The sequence below is a fragment of the Manacus vitellinus genome, unplaced genomic scaffold, assembly GCF_001715985.3.
Source record: "Manacus vitellinus isolate BGI_N305 unplaced genomic scaffold, ASM171598v3 scaffold_25_pilon, whole genome shotgun sequence".
Classification (NCBI taxonomy): domain Eukaryota; kingdom Metazoa; phylum Chordata; class Aves; order Passeriformes; family Pipridae; genus Manacus; species Manacus vitellinus.
The window spans coordinates 726,604-742,905 of record NW_021939882.1 but is presented as its reverse complement, the minus strand read 5'-3'; the positions used below and the strand labels follow the sequence as shown (position 1 = coordinate 742,905).

General features: G+C 55.1%; 1 protein-coding gene across 2 annotated transcripts in view; it reads right to left on the bottom strand.

Moving 5' to 3' along the window:
* Positions 1 to 2,341: 2,341 nt before the first annotated feature.
* Positions 2,342 to 16,302, bottom strand: part of LARP1 (La ribonucleoprotein domain family member 1) — a 34,244-nt gene continuing 20,283 nt past the window's right edge. For both annotated transcript variants that reach the window (XM_029960272.1, XM_018073571.2), the window contains exons 3-20: positions 14,579 to 14,640; positions 12,976 to 13,041; positions 12,067 to 12,238; positions 11,378 to 11,509; positions 11,050 to 11,202; positions 10,214 to 10,376; positions 9,820 to 9,964; positions 9,505 to 9,679; positions 8,476 to 8,645; positions 7,874 to 8,233; positions 6,559 to 6,682; positions 5,749 to 5,954; positions 5,545 to 5,651; positions 5,010 to 5,161; positions 4,599 to 4,743; positions 4,257 to 4,366; positions 3,626 to 3,753; positions 2,342 to 3,043 (exon numbers count right to left, since the gene is read on the bottom strand). In XM_029960272.1, coding sequence (XP_029816132.1) covers positions 2,822 to 3,043; positions 3,626 to 3,753; positions 4,257 to 4,366; positions 4,599 to 4,743; positions 5,010 to 5,161; positions 5,545 to 5,651; positions 5,749 to 5,954; positions 6,559 to 6,682; positions 7,874 to 8,233; positions 8,476 to 8,645; positions 9,505 to 9,679; positions 9,820 to 9,964; positions 10,214 to 10,376; positions 11,050 to 11,202; positions 11,378 to 11,509; positions 12,067 to 12,190 — 2,616 coding nt within the window. In that variant the 5' untranslated portion in view covers positions 12,191 to 12,238; positions 12,976 to 13,041; positions 14,579 to 14,640 and the 3' untranslated portion in view covers positions 2,342 to 2,821. The remainder of the gene's footprint in view (positions 3,044 to 3,625; positions 3,754 to 4,256; positions 4,367 to 4,598; positions 4,744 to 5,009; positions 5,162 to 5,544; positions 5,652 to 5,748; positions 5,955 to 6,558; positions 6,683 to 7,873; positions 8,234 to 8,475; positions 8,646 to 9,504; positions 9,680 to 9,819; positions 9,965 to 10,213; positions 10,377 to 11,049; positions 11,203 to 11,377; positions 11,510 to 12,066; positions 12,239 to 12,975; positions 13,042 to 14,578; positions 14,641 to 16,302) is intronic.

Below are 16,302 nucleotides of genomic sequence, written 5' to 3'. Positions count from 1 at the left end.
GCTCACAAGAGGGGAAATCCAGATATAACAGTCACGGCCACAGCACTGTACAAGTGTTAACTTTTTGCCCATATTGCCCAGTTCCCACCCCACAACCCCAGAGCACTGCTGCCGTAGTGGAGCATCCATGGCCTCAGGCAGGCTGGCCTGCTGGAATCTGGCCTGTGAGTGGTACCAGCTGCAGGGTGACACAGCAGGGGTGGATGGAGCAGGGCAGGATCAGACCACCAGGAAACAGCAAAGTAGCAGCTCCCCAGCCTCTCAAACCCAGCCGTGCTCTCAATTCTAGCAGCAGTTCACGAAGCCACTTCACTCCAGCCCAGCTCCCCCCACCAAAGCAGCATCCTTGAGGCAGTGTCAGTTTGGGAAGTGATGACCTCAGCCAGGGCCCAGTGAGCACCCACAGCCACTGCTCATGACAGCCTGACCATGCTCCCCCTCCTGCTCCTTCTCCTCAGCTCCTGGCTGCTCTCACCCACCTGCCCTGTGGCTGCATAAGGACAGCCCTGGAGAGATGACTCCTCCCAGCTCTGAGATGCAGCTCTGGATCAACTGGATCCTTTGGGAAAACGCTGTTTGGTACCAGCTTGTGATGGTGCAGAGAGGGTCACACAATGAGCTGCACCTCTGGAGCCACCTATTGCATACCTGCTCCACTCCACATCACAAAGGAGCACATTCTGCAGCTCAGGCGATGGAGCACCAGAGCCACAGCCAAGCCATCTGCACGGCAGGTATTCCAGGGACTGAGGAGATGGAGCACGGTGGCAGCAAGGCAGGTGGGTCTGGCTGGAAAGAAACAATTTTCTGGTGCTACCTCTGGAGCAACTCCAGAGGTAGCACTGGAAATCTCAGATCTCACTCCTCTGACACATGCCCCGTGCAAAGCTCACAGGCTGGGGAGGGTTTGCCTGCCAAAGCCCACCCGGTGTGGGGTAGCAGGATCAATCAAGTAAATGCCACAGCAGCTCTGCAGCCACGCCCTGCCTCAGCCCAGCAAGGAGCTGCATTGCACGGTGTCATCTGAGCCCTGGGAGGTGCACAGGGACTGTGTTGAGTGGGAGGCTCCATGCAGCCACCTGCCAAACCACAACACACAAAGTGAGAAGTGAGAGCTCTCCTGTGCTGGGCAGGTCTCCTGCTCGCCCCTGCACAGGTTGCACCAGCAGTCCCGAGCCAGCGACTGCTGTGGGACAGGTTTCCTAGGGCTGCATCACTCCCTGTCAGGCTACAGCATCAAGTGGCACCAGGAACACGCCAGCTCTCTGACTTGCTCACAGAAAGGACCTCCAGCTGCTGTGACAATCTCCGTGCTCACCCCCCAACCACACTGGAAGCACAGACTGGAGCAGATCAACCTCCTGCCTGGAGAGGGCCGGGGGGTCTGAGCAAGGCCATGAGCACGTTCAGTTGCTGTCATGGGGAGGAGGCTGCCATGGTACAAACACAGCGGAGCAGCTTCAGCTACAGCGTGAGCACAAGTCTTGGATTTGACTGCCCTCGGCACCTTCCCCAGGAGACTCAGGCCTGGCAGGGAGGCTCCATGACAGGAGAGGCATCCGAGCGAGCTGCGGGGTCAGAGGAAAGGCCGCAGGGAAGATCAGCTCGGCAGCAATGCCGTGAGGAGTCTCTGGGCCTGGGGGGGCCAAGAGCCCAGTGCACCCCAGGATGCAGGAAACCAACAAGCCTCCCCCGTCCAGCTCCACCATAAGGCAACTTTTTTTTGTGTGTTTTTGGGGATTTTTTGTTTGTTTTTTTTTGTTTGTTTTTTTTTCTTCAATAATATTTCCAAGGAAGAAAGCAAAGGGAGATGTGTCTTTTTAAAGAGTTTTTTTGTCGTCGTTTTTTTTTTAGAGGGGTTTGTGGGTTTTTTTTATGTCATGTCATTTTTTCCAAGGGAAAAGGAAAAGCTCCTTCGGCAAAGTCCTGTCTTTGCATGCGATGGGCATTCCTGGGGCAGCGGATGCACCGTCCACGCAGGCTCGAGTCCAGGTGCCTGCCAGCCTCCCAACCAGCCATCCTCACAGGAAGGAGTCAGAACAAGCCTATCCTTGGCAAAGGTCCTTTGGTTGACTTCCAAATTGTCCGTGACAGAAGGGAGAGGTGGGCAGAGGGAAGAGCCAGACCCTCGGGAAGGTGAAGACGTTGGGAAGGGAGCAGGAGGACGAACAGGGCGATGCTCCTGTCGCGGAGGTCGGTGTCGGGAGAGGCACCGCCGTACGTGGAATGGGAGACGCCAGCCGGGTCATGGAGATCAGAGGCTCCGCAGCATCGTGACACGCTGTGGCTTCGGTCCCCCACTGGGGAACCTCGCTCCTCCGAGCTTCCTGAGCGGCTGCCCCGCGAGATCCGAGGGGGGACACAGAGGGGAGTCGTTGGGGCCACACAGAGCAGACTTGTTTTGGTAAATCCAGACGAACTTCTAGCAATAATTTAAAACTTGATATATATATATAATAATAAAAAAAATCTCCCCTTTCCAACCCAACCAGAACACATTTTTTTTTTTGAAGAGACGCTAAGACATGAGTGTGTGCACAGGAGGGGAGGGAAGGGAAAGGAAAGGGTGGGTCTGCTGGGAGCGGGTCTGGCTCTGGTCAGGGTTGTAATAGCAAAATGGTGTTTTAGATGTAGATAGTCTTTGCTTTCCAGCCACAAGAGAAGAAGATCATGTGCGTTGAAGTTTCTCCCAAGCAGCCTATTCCTGGGCACCCACCTTCCAGCTCCCTTCCTGTCCCACCCCCTCATGTCTTCCCTTCTCCAAGCCAGTCCCCCACCAACCCACCCCATCCCCCGGCAGGAAGCAGACGCTGCAGCCTCTCTACTTCCCCACTGTCTGCGACTCTGCAGCCGATGGGGCAGGGGATTGCTGGCTCAGGTTTTTGGCATCCTCTTGTGCAGGCTGGCTGGGTGAGGCGTGGGCTTGGCTGGATGGGCACTGGCTGACCGTTTTGCTGGAAGACTGGGATGGGTAGCGCTTCCTGCCATCTCCCCCTGACGTTGAAGGGTATCTCTTGTGTCCACCTTCCTCCCCCATGGGTGGCTGGAAGAGAAGCACCCCAGTATCAGCACAGCCTCCTCCAAATGCAGGTACCCTCCCGCAGGATCAGGGAAGAGCCTTCCTGCAAGCCTCCAATTGCAACTTCTCTCCCTGACCCACAAGGAACATACATATCCCAAGCACTCAGCTGCCCTCCTCTCCAAACCTCCCACTGACAGATCTGCTGACAGAAAGACTGACTGACTTCCAATCAAGCACAATGGTGATAACTTGTTCTTAGGCACCTGCTTCCCACACAGGGGCATAGTCCAGAAGTTTGGGAGCAGAAGCTCCACACAGTGTTGGCTCTACTAAAACCATCAAGGCTCCCTTTCCTTCTCCATCCTCAGTTCATCAGGGAGGACGGGCTCATCCAGCTCCTTCATCCTGCTCTGAGTGGATTTACAATATTCCAACCCTGCAGATTGTTCCCGGCCCGGCTACAATAACAGGGAGCAGTAGATGTCACTGTTCCCACTCCCCAACCTGCCACCACCTGGGGACCCCCCAAAATCCTCCATCCTTGGAGGGGCCAAGGGCTGTCTGCAGGTACATCAGTGTGGTGCAGGCGCTGTGTCTACTCACATCTACTCTGAAGTCCTCGAGGCGCTTGAACTTGCTGAGGTATTCTTGCAGTTTGCTGTTAATGTCCAGATTTTTGGCTTTGGAATATTTTAAGAAGGCCCAGAACTTTTCCAGCCCATAGAGCTGCCCTGGAGAGAAAGAAAACCAATCCAGATGTCAGCAGGACAAAAACCAAACCAGATGTCAGACACCTTTCCTCCAAGGCTTCCCCACAAACCCTCCTGTCCTGCTGATGGGCACAACCTAGGCCAGATGGAAAACCTCAAAGGAAGCAACCTACAATAGTCCTGGGAAGCTCCCCTGACTTGAGATGTCTCCAAGCTCAGCTGATCTGGTGGTGACAAGGTCCTGCCACTGGAGGGCCTTGAGAAATCTTATGTGAACTGGTGTGTCTAAAGGAATGCCTTGGGAGAGCTACAGCCCCCCACTGCCCTCCTCCATACCCCAGGACTCTTCAGGACAGTGAGCATCCACTGACCCTCCCACAAAGTGAGCAACAGGACGTCTACCCGGTCCCCGTGGCACATGTTAACATACAGCACTATGTGGCTTCCCCAAAATGATGAGAAGAGGCCCAGGGGCAGCCCTGCAGCTGGGCTACATCACTGCCAATCCCAAAGGAGGCACCTACCAGCTTCATAATCCTTGATGGTCTCTTCTTGGAAGTCCTTAAATATGTCTGGCCGGAATTTCTTCTCCAGCCCGTAGCTGTAGTATCTGAAAAGGCACTCCAGACCATACCTGGGAACAGAGCAGCATGGGGGGCTCACACACAGGTGCACACAACACAGGGCACAGAGGCTCTTGAGGCGAGAGCCCTGCTGAGCACCAGCAGCAGGTGACTTGAGGGTGACCTCAGACCCACCTTCGAGCAAGGCAGAGCTGCTGCCTTTTGCTGTGAGCCCTGTAAAAGGCCAACCCTTCTTCCCTCACTCCCCTTCCAGGAGAGGCCACTCTGCTCCTCCCCTCCTACCTGTATCCCTCCTTTCCATCCTCCACAGCCAGTTGCTTGAACTCCTCATACATTTTCTTGTTGAAGTGATCTCGGAGGAAGAAGGACCAGAACCGGAAAAGCGTGTTCATCTCCTGGGACTGACCAATGCCCAGTCGTTTCCGCTCTGTTTTGGGAAGAGGGGATAATTACAAGGCAGATCCTCTCCCAGGGAGTCAAGGGCTTGTGCACAGGAGGGCCACATGGCAATGTGACAACACCCAGCCCCAGTGCTGGACACTGCAGCCCATGCTCTCCACAAACCATGGGGACACATCAGCTGTCAGCAGGGCTGTCCCACAGGACCCTGCCCATGCCTGTGTCCATGCTCTGTGGCAGTTCCTGCGCCCAACACAGCAGAGCAGGGACACCCTGTCCCCTCAGCGTCCCTACCGTTAAGGCAGCGCCGACGGTACTTGTGGTAGACGTGTTGTGTGAAGCCGTTCTCCTTGAGCAGCTCGTGCGAAGGGTGCTGGAACTTGGGCAGGGACTGTGGGGTGCAGCCGTAGCTCCCGACAGCTGGAGTCCCCTCCGAGGGGCTGGAGCTGAGCATGAGAGACTCCTGTCAACACCCTTCCTTGGCACCACCCACCCAACAGCGGAGTGGGGCCACGCTCCACCCCATAGCACCTGTCTGCTGGTCCCACTCCCTGTGACTGTCTACCCTGGGCTTGGGATCTGAGCCATGGAATAGCCTACTAGGAAGGGAATCAATGTTTCTAACAAAGTTTCATCTCGCTGTTCTCCATGGCTTCAGATTTTCCCCAAGCCCTTCCAGGAGGGGCAAGTTTGGTCCTAGTTCTTTCTGCAGTCACCTAAGAGGAGACTTCCCCTACAAGAGCAGATGCTGCCTTCCCCCTTCCTTTCCACACTCGCTCCCTTTCCCATTTCTGGCTGCTCCATGATCTCGTACACACGTCCCTGGTACCTGATAGAGGCGGTTCGTGGCCTGTGCTCCCGAGAGTCCATCACCCAGCCCACGTGGCACTCCATCGGAGGGTTCGAACTGTGCCTCGTCTTCCTTTTCCGTGGAGTCTGCAAGACACAATATATCAGGGATGTGTTCCCTTCCTCCCTAGGCCCCAGCTGGGAAACCCCAGCTCCCATCATGCAGCCCAGCCCTGGCTCCCACCTTGGCATCTATCGTCCTGCCCTCTTTCACCACGGGGTAGAACCGGGGCGTCTGTGTCGGGTCCTTCAGCTGCGGCGTGCGGGGGGTGCGGGGGGTCCTGGCGTTGCGGTAGTTGGGTGACTCTGGTACAGTCGTGGGCAAAGACCGGGCGATGGTGGAAGGCTCAGGGACTCCAAACAGCTTGTTGGCCAAAGCGTCTGTAGGTACTGCAGGGAGAAACCCCCCCCAGCCAGGTCAGGCTGAGCTCTGAGCATGAGTGTCTCTGCCATCTGGCAGATGGGAAGTAGGGAGGGGAGGAATGCAGGGACACATCCCAGCCCTCCCACAAGACCAGCATCAAATCCAGCATGACATCAGCTTGGTCAGAAAACCCAAAGCCTAGCAGCAGATCCAAGGATGGAGCTTCCAGGGATCCCACAAGGTATTTGCTTTCTAGTGGCAAACTACAGCAACAAACCCCCCATTCCCAAGAGAAGGACATGACACTGGGGGCACACACAGGCAAACAAGGTCCAGCAGGCAGCTGCCTTCCAGGTACTCAGAGAGGGTCCAAGAGGAAAGTCACATCCAGGTAATTACGTCCAAATTTGCCAAGGTCACCTCACTCCACTGGGACACCCCTTCTTTTGCACCTCCTCTGACGGAGCCCCAAAACATTCAGTTGGAAGAACATAATTACTCTGGGAAAGATAATCCCACGTGCCTGTGGTCCCAATTCCTTCTCCCTATCTGCTACCCAACCTTCAAGAACCTCTCAGCATAAGGAACAGGGACAAATTCAGTCCAACCCATTCATGCCCCATCTCTTACCTTGCTGGAACCTGGGGGGACCTGGAGGGACTTCTTGGTTTGGATCCACGGGGGGCTCTGGGGTCAGGGTGTCAAACTGCTCCCTGCTGATCATATTCACCTTCTTGAAGTTCTCCACCTCTTGCTATGTTGTAAGAGGAAGATGGTGAAGAAATTGCCCTCTTCTGCCCTCACCCCATCACAACCATGTGCAACAGCCACGGCACTTGGCCCTGAGTGCAGTCACAGGGCCTGGTGCCCAGAGGGAGACCTGCTGCACAGAGGTAGGAAGGGGAGGTGTGGCAGACAGAAAACTGGGCACTGCACAGTCCAGTTATGAACTATGAACCACTTGCTGCTCCTAAGCTTCCAGGGATCCTTCAAGGCAGCTCCACTAATTAGCACTTGCTTCTCTCAGGCTTTTACCCACCCAGGCCAGTGCTGGTGCAGTAAAAGCTCAAGGTGAGCTCAGTGACCTGTTCTCAGCCAGGCCCCTCTGCCACTGCCACAGTGTTGTGGCCCTAGAGTTCCCTCCCCACACCCCCACAGCCACGCCAGCAGTGGGGCACAACACTCCCATGTATCTGAAGGACCCACACCCACAGCACACACTGTCCCTGTCACCTGCTCCCCCCACAGCTTCTGTCACCCCAGACAGCAGCATTCCTTCAGCCAGGGGGCCATGAACCAGACATGGAAGCACTGAGCCCAGCTGTAGCTCCAACAAGTCACACCACTTTCAGCCATAATTTCTGTCACTGAGCAAGTCTAGGCAAGTCCCCAACCGTGAGAGTCACCAAGCTGGGACTCAAATGTTTCAAAGCAGCAGATGAGCTTTCTATAAAAAGCCCATGTCTGTGCAAACTGATACCAAAACGGAGAAGAGCAGAGGCCAAGTGCAGCCCAGCCATCTATGAACCTGTTCCCAATACGTGTGGTCTCCAACAGACTGTGCCACGAAGCACAGGGTGCTCTGGACAGTGCAAACACCTGTTTCCCCTCACAGATCTGGCACTGCCAGCCAAGACCCTGGCAGACAGCAGAGCAATGGGCCCCACGTTCCAGGTCACCTCACTACTGGCACTTTGTTTACCTGGCTGCAGCCTTACATCTTGTTACAGAGCTGTGTTTATCCCTGACATGGCAGGGCATGATGCTGGGAACCAGGAAGTCCAAACATTGCAAGAGGACTAATCCCAGCTTAGCTCTACCCCATGAGTGGGCTGTAACCTGCTGTACTGCCCTTCTCACCCCACACTAACCATCAGCCACCCTGCCACACATGAGGCTCCCCACAGCCCACACACACTCCCTTCCTTGGATCAGCCGCTCTCACCTTGATCTGTGAATACTCTGGCTCAAACTGCTCTGTCCACAGGTCCTGCTCGTAGTAGTAGAGCCCATCATTGATCACCTTGGCCAGCTCCGAGCTCATTTTAGCCCTGGAGGTGTGGTTGCCAGTCCGGTCCCCACCAGGATGCCGGCGTAGGTAAGGAGGTGTCTGCGTCACGATGAGGATCTTGTTCACGTCGCGGTCGTCGATCTCGTAATCGGAATCTTCATCTGACCAGTCGGTGAAGGTGTTCTTGCGGCCATCCATCTGCTCCATCTCCTCGTCGAAGAGGAAGTCGAGCTCCTCAGGCTCATCTTGGTCCTTTTGCTTTTGCTGCTGGGGTGTCTTTGACTCCTCTGGTTTCTACAGATAGGGGGACAAGGGTGACACAAGTGTAAAGACCACACAGCGAAACAAGTGACAAGAGATCCAGCTATTGCCCCTTGTTTCTTCACCCCAGCCAGAACACCTTATTCACACCACTGAGGAGGAGCTCCAAAGGGGCTCAAGTACCCTATTTGATTTGAAGCCTGCCAACTTATGATTCAAGTCACCTCAACAACTGGGAAACCCCCCACTCCAAGAGCTCCTACATCACCACCTACCTTGGGCCTGGCTGGGGAAGGCCGAGGCCTCTTCTTCACTTCAATCCATGTCTCTGAATCCAGGTCTGGTAGACTTGTGGACAGGCCCTTGGGCATTGTCTTCAGGTTACTGACCTCCTCTGTTTTGGTGGGGACAGGGCTGGCAGGACGTGGGGAGCCAGGAGCAGACTCTAGAGCCAAAAAGAGCCACAAGGTGCTTTAGAGGGAGGGAGGGAGCCTGGGGGGTTGTGTACTTACAAATTATCTGACCAAAGGAGGAGTCATTCCGGCAGCACAGCACAGCTTGCAGGACTAGCTGGCATCCTGTGGCCAAGGCTACCAGCACAGTGCCCACAGGTGCTGGAGTGGGAATCTCCAGTTAATGCCAGTGGTGGCCACAAAGCTTTGCAGGTGACAGCTTCCCAGACACACAAAGCCCTAAGGCAGATGCTGTGCTGCTCTCTGGGAAACCTTCCCAAGACAGTCTGGAGCCAGTGGGAATAGATCTTCTCCTGCCAAAACTCTTACAACAGGACCAAGAAGATTCTCCAGTTGGGCTCTCAGGTGCAGGTTTGGGCTCCTGCCAGCCCCCATGGGGTTAGGTGACAAGAGCAGGAGCAGCTCATGAAGGACAGCAGACCCTTCCCCAGCACTTGGTTGACAGCTCCACACCTGTTGCCCAATTTGTGCCCAGTATCTCCTCACCCGGTAAGGAAAAGTTGGATTCCCAAGTGTCCTCTGCTCTGCCCAGCAACCATAAGACTATTTCCAGGCACAGCCAAGAGACTTCCAGCAGGAGTGACCCTCCCTGAATGACTTCAGCCCCCACAGAGGAAAAGCCACAAGACTCAGTCTCTCATGTTTCCCCCCACGTATGGAGGCAGCAGCTCTGGAGGTCCAAGGACAGAGCTCAGATCAGCTCCCACCACCAGGCAGAAAGCCAGTGTCAGAGCCCTGCCCTGGGGAACACTCCTGACTATCAGGGTCTCAGTCCTGCTGCAGTCCTAGCACTGCATCCCACACCTCACTCCACATTCCCCCAGAGCTCACCTGTCTCTTTTTGGAAGCTTTGCCGGGGGACAAACTCAGGGCAATTGATGAATTGTGAGAAGTCAGTCTGAGTGTAGTCTGCCATAGGAGGGCCAGGCAGAGCCCATTTTTCTGGCTGCTCTTTTCTCCTGATCTTCTCATCCACAATTTCCACCACCTTGCTGTCCTTCAGAGCCTGGAACCAAGGGATACTTGGTTAACTTAGCACTTAGCCTTGGCACGTTGAGGGGCTAACTCGTCCATAGAAAACAGGCACCACACAAAGGGTGGTGAGATGCAGGACAAGAAGGAAAGGCCACCTTTCCTTGCCCTCACCTTGATGATGAGGCTGATGTCAGTGGTCAGTGCCTGCACTCGGTGGAAGCTGGCGATCAGGGTGATGGGGAGGAAGCCGTCCGAGTCCATCTTGCGGCGCAGGAAGAAGTCCCGCTCCAGGTTGTCCACGCTGAAGTAATATTCTCTGTATGGACAACATGTCAGTGAGAGGAAGCTCCAAGTCACTGTCCCCTGGGCAACGCCTAAGGAATTATACCCCCCTCCCAATTAAGCTACTGAAGGGAGAAGTCTCGGGAGCCCACATGTGGGGCAAGGTGGTGCTGTAAGTGAAGCAGAGTGTCAACACACCTCAGTTCTAACCATTCCCATGGGATTGGCTGTGCAGTCCCCCCCACCACCCACTGCTCAGACAAGGACAAGAGGTGGTGCTCACATCTGCCTCTTGATGTAGTCTTTGAGCAGCTCCTGGTCCACGCTGTAGAGCTCAGCACTGCTGATGTTGTCGAAGTAGTAGGTGATGTTGCTGGCGTACTTCTGGGTGCGGGAGCCATCCGAGCCCTCGAATTTCCGGTACCCATACTGGTAGTCAAAGTGCCCTGTGGGACACCAGTAAGGGTCAGCACAGAGACACTGGGATGTGCCAGACAGGCTGTGCTGCCAGATGGGGCCGGACTCCTGTACAATAGTTCCCCCTGCACTGTTCCTGAGGACCCCACTGCAGCCCATAATGGGGCACCCACATCCTTCATCCACATGCTCTCTGCCTTTGCCACAGGAGAGGCCAGAAGCCCTCTTATCCAGGAGCAATTGGGCAGCCCAGCTGACACACAAAGGCCCTATACTGAAGCCAGGTGAGGGTTAGCACAGACACTGCCCAGTCCAATGCCAGGGCAGACGCTCTCCCTTATCCAAGACACACCTCCTGCTTGGCTCTCAACATGACATAAAGCCTACACGGAGTATCAACATGTTTCAACTCCTGCTCACAGAAATACTGCAAGGCAGAGAAAACAGGAAGAACAGCTTGGCCTGAGTAGTGGGAAGACATTTGCTTCTATTAAAATACTAGTAAGAATTTTTTGTTTTGTTAAAAGCAGTTCAACTTATCAGCTGGGATGACCTGCCACAATATTTCCTTGTATCCCTACAGTGCTCTGCCCTTCCCAGCCCACTTCCGGAGGCCCAAATCTCTCACACGCAGAGGCGCAGAGCTGTGCACACTTTGTCACATGCCCAGTTCTCTCCTTGCTGTCACAAGACCACACATACAGTGATCACCTCCTCTGCCACGGCCACGGCCCCTGCCACGGCCACGGCCTCGGCCCCGGAAGGTCCCTCGCACAGCCCCTCCCTCGCTCTTCACGCTGGAGGTCTCGTCGTGGTCCTGCCAGCTGCGCTCGTGCTTGTTGTCTGGGTGCCAGCCTGCAGCAGACAGGGAAGGAGAGGCAGGAGGAGTGTTACAGAATGAAAGCACCTCCCTGGAGCAAGCCCGCTGCACCCAGAGCCCTCTGAAGGCAGGAAATGTGCCCACTGGGCATGAGGGCTTGCTGTGCCCCACGGCCAGGGCAGGGAGCAGGTCCCCAGCCTGAGCCCCCACCTTTCAGCTCGCTGCGGTTGTTGGAGGGGTGCCTGTGCTGCTCGTTTTGCCGGTTGTTCCGAGAGGCGGTTTTGTCCCTAGGCACCTCTGACTTCATGTCTATCTGCAAAGGGACCCACTTGTGTTTGTTGCCTGCAAAAGGACAGGGTTTGGGTGTGACATAGGTTCAGAGAGCATCTGCTTCCTCCCCCGCAGCCCTCTCTTGCCACACAACCCCCACACATGGAGGAGAGAAAGCAGCAGGGCCTTTTGGACAGACCCTGTCCTTGGACATCCCTCCAGGCCTTGCTGGATGCAGAAAGGCACTGACCAGGACTCTCAGGCATGAAGGGACAGACCTTTCCTGTTGCACTTGCCACAGCACTTGTCCTTCCTCTGCCCCTGCTCAGACCAGACCAAGCCCATGTGTCAACCACAGCTGACACAACCCACAGTCAGGGGCTGTTCTGTGCCACCACAGAGCGCAGGGAGGGCAGGCTCCTGTCACACCCCTACTTGGGCCCTGGCTCCCACCAATATGACACTTTGCTCCTCTGAAGTCTGCCAACACCTTTCACTACAGCTGTCCCCACACTGGGATTCTTTCCTGCAGCATGGCCCCCAGGGAAGGCAGTGGATGCTTCCATCTGGGTTGTGGATGGGGAGCCAGGCTGAGGCCAGGGGACTGCCCTCATCAGGTTCTGCCTTACCTTTCTTCTTCTGCGCTGACTTCTGGTTGTCATCATCACCGTTCTTTTCCTCCCCCGACTCATCTGATTTGGTTTTCAGGCTCTCTTTGCCATCACTCCCATCCCCCTTCTCCTGCTCTTTCATGTCTTTCTTGACAGGCAGTTTCCGAAGGGTTGGTGCTTTGTGCGGCTGCTGGAGACACACCAGTGCAGGAAAGATGTGAGAGGTGGGAAAAAGGAAGGGCTGAAGGTAGAACCCAACTGTCCCATCAGGAAGACCTTGTCCTAGGCTGGAAGCATCCCTGCTCTGCACCTCCCAGAGCTGTCCTGCTCCTCTGGGGAGCTTATGGATGAGCAGGGCAAGGGCCTGGGAGATGCTGCAAAGTGCTCCAGATGTGCTGAGATACCAAGATGGACTGCCAGGGAGGCCTGGAGCTCCTGGATGGAGTGTCCTATAAGGGACCAGACTGGCAAAACAGTGAGTGACAGACAACCAGGGGCTGGCAGAGCAGCATCCAAAAATAGAAAGGTTTCAATGACACCCAGGTCCCTTAGCAGGAGAGGAAGGGCCAAGCCCCTCAGACACACCAGTCCTTTTCTCACACATTTTCAGTTCCTCCTATGGAAGTCCTACTTTGGCCCAGGCCCCTTCCTGCACTAAGTAGCCCTGAGGAGAGTGGGTCTGAGAGCTGCCTTACCTGTTTCACCCAGCCCAGGGCTTAGACTGGGCTCCAGGTTCCCAGAATAGCACTGAGGGAGGGAGTCGGCTGCATGGGTGGCCCTAAAAGGAAATCCCCTGCACACTATTCCTGGCTGCCTCCACACTGACACTCAGCACCCCAAATGGCCTGGCTCAGCCAGTGCTTCCAGAGGGACAGAGAGGTCTGCAAGGGCCTTATCCTGCTCATTGCAATGGTTCTGTGTTCTCACCTGGACACTCTTGTGGGCTATTTCTCCAGGTGTTGGCCAATTTGTGGCATCACCGAAGTCACCAACCTGGAGTCCAAAGAGAAAGGTCCCATTAGTGCTGTTCTCTGCATTAGGGAAGCCAGAAGCACTTCCATGCACCACCGTCCCACAAACAGCTGTCCCTGGGAGGCCTGAGGGTGACAGACAAACTGCACACACACAGCCCCTCTCCCTCCAAGGCAGGGTCCCTGAATTAATCCCAAAAAACTATGTCTATCAGCGATTGTAACAAGGTTGTCACCAGTCCTGCAAGCCTCATTTTGCCTCAGCAGCAGCATTTGGTAGGCAAGCAGCCCAGGTTAACTCACCATAAGCACCATCCCTTGGACAGGGAAAGCACTCAGCTTCCAGCACTCTAAATCCACCTGAAGCAACCACATCCCATTAAAGAACCTCCTCCACCTAGTGGCAGGTCACAGCCAAGCACAGCTCCACTTAAGTGCCCAACTACACCCACATGCCAACAACAAAGCAAACAGATTGTCTAGCAGGACTGGTGAGAAAATTCAAGCAGGTGATGGGATCTCCCTCATTCCAGTCACCCCATGCCCATATGGGGAACACTGGTCACTTCTCTGCTCAATAAATGACCTCACCATTGCCATCATTTCTACCTTTCACATTTCAGAGAGAACCAGTGGACAGAGGAAAGAACCTAAAGAGCTGCCCAGGTACCAATGAATCGTGGCTGGGCACTGAGTTTATCTGGGCACAGAAACTCCTCACTGCCCCTGTGGGGTTTTTATGGAGTCACTGAGTTCCTCAGGACATCACATCTTTACATTCAGGTGCCATGCTCCTCTCCTCAGGAGGCTGGTTTCCTGAGAAAACCAATTCCAGTGCAGGGCCATGCCTGTTTCACAGACAGGAGCACCTTCCATCCCCAGGGCCCTCCTCTCTCCAAAATGGAAAAGATAAGGAAAGTCCTATCACGCTGCAGATCCGTCTTCACTGGTTGCTGGGAGCCAACACCAACAACCCATGTCCCTTGCTGTGCCCCAGCTGCATGTAACATCTTCAGCAGTAACTGTCCCTCCATCACACACTGATCTCCTGGAACAGACTGGCCAGGTTCCTCCAAAGGAGTTGCTTTGTTTGAAATCGATTACCCTGGCTCTCCATGTGCCAGTGAGGAACAGATAGCACAGGGAAGAAGGGACCTGTGGACACACCACTATTGCTGCCCTGCCTGCACTGCAAAACAGGGCACAGGCTGAGCCCACAAGGAACTTGGGGTGTCCTTGCAGTGGGGGACAGGTTTTCTACATCCAGGACTGCTCCAAGCACCTCCCTGTGAGAGAGGAGGTAAGAAGGTTTTCCCTTGCCTGACTGGGCAGAAAACCAGACAAGGTATCATGCAAGACCACTAAAATGCTGAAGAGATGGAGAATCACAATGTTTTCCTCCACACCCTTGCAAGCAGCCATGCCAGCAGGTCAGCCCCTCCACAACCAGGCTTGCCAAGGGAGGGGTCTGCTCTCCAGGCCCCCAAGACACTCATGCAGCACTGACAACTGCACCAGAAGCTGGAGGCCAGAGAGAGGGACAGCAGGTACAGCCTTACCTTGCTTCCTTTCCGCTGTCTTGGGTTGGCAGCCCTCACCACTTTTGCTGGAGTCGTAAGTTCTGCAAGAGGAGGAGGAGAACAAAACTGTTAAAAACATAGCTGAGGGCTGTGGGCATGTTGGCTCTGGAGGGAAGCAGGCAGGAAGCAAACCAGCTCCCCCTTCAGCAAAGGAGGGCTAAGAGGAAAAGGTGAAGAGGAAACAGAGCCAGTTCCCAACCTGTGTCTCCTAAGGGCCTTATCACAACATCAGAAAATCAATCCAGGTGGCCAAGAGATGGACTTTTAACCCCATCCTGCTGCAGGAAGGCACTCCCTGACTTAGTTCTGCCTTCCCGACTCAGCCTTGCCAGCCAGGGAGGAGGGGTTTTGAGGAGCTCAGCTTGCTCTGCAAAGCACCAGGGAGAACCTGATCTGCTTTGAACAGCAAAGCAAACGCCCTTGAACAGCCAAGGCCCATCATGACGCCATGGCCAGCCCTCCCCAGGGTGCAGAGGAGGGCTCGGCGCAGGGATGCACACACGGGCACTGCTGTCTCCTGGTTTGAACTCCAGCATCCCAGCAGGGGACAGCATGTTCATAACAGGGAATATACAGAGAGAAGTAACCAGATCCATGAAGTGCCCAAATCCTGCTACAGCCAAAAGTATTTAGGCACCAGAGTGCCTCTGGGGTGTTTTAATGTATCAGAGTGCAACTATTGGGGTTCACACCACCACAGACCTCACAGGAAGTAAAGACTTCAACCCCATCATGACCCATCTTGGCTCCTGCTCACACATCACCTCCTTACAGGCAGAAATAGAAATTCGATTTGTTTTCCCCCTCACAGGTTTGGCTGCAAGGTCTCCGGATCAGGCTCACGCAGGGCACACAGTCCAACAGAGCAGCACGTCACTGCCCCACACAAACCAGCCCCACAAGGACCAGGTACGAGGGTCTCCTCCAGGACAGGTACGAGGGTCTCCTCCCCTCTCCACAGGGAGAGGAGGGCCCACTGTCCCCTGCCTCGAGGGGCAGCCCGTGCCAGGTGCCACACAGCCGGCAGGAGTGAGCTTTTCCGTGAGCTTTTCCGCTGACTCACTGGCTTTGTTTAAAAGCAAGGCAGCCCTGACTGGGGGTAGGGTGAGGGTGGGTGGAATGCAGAGGCTATCTGGGGATGCCCCAGGAAACACCCTAAGTAGCCTACTCAGCTCTGCTCAAAGCTGCCTTTGATCTCCTGTGCAAGGCTGGACAACTTTGCCTAGATGATCAAAACCGGTCCCCTTCCGAGCCTTGAAACCAGTGATTCATCCTGCTGGCCCGGCCTTGCTCAGAGCTGGAGGCTTTGAAGTGTCAATAAGGCAGAGTCAGACATGGCAGGACAGAGCCATGTTCAATGTTCACTCCCCTTCCCCAGTTCCTCTCTCTAAGGCATCTGCACAGGGATTTCAACTCCAGGGAAGTCCAAGCTCTCCCTGGATCCTCCCCTTTCCTGCAGGACCTCCCCAACCCATCTGCATTGCTTCCCCTCATGAGAAGTAGCAGTCCCACATGTCCCTCATTTATTCCACGTGCACTTCATTGAGAATCCCAGCTCTACTGCACAAAGCTTGCCACAAGGCTTCTGAACTTTCCTGATAGTGGAGGACGAGCAAGTGCTTTCAAAACAGCCCCCAAAATCCTCCCCTCAACGCTCACAGATGTCACCAGCTAAAAACAGCCTCAAAAGGCACCCGGAGCTA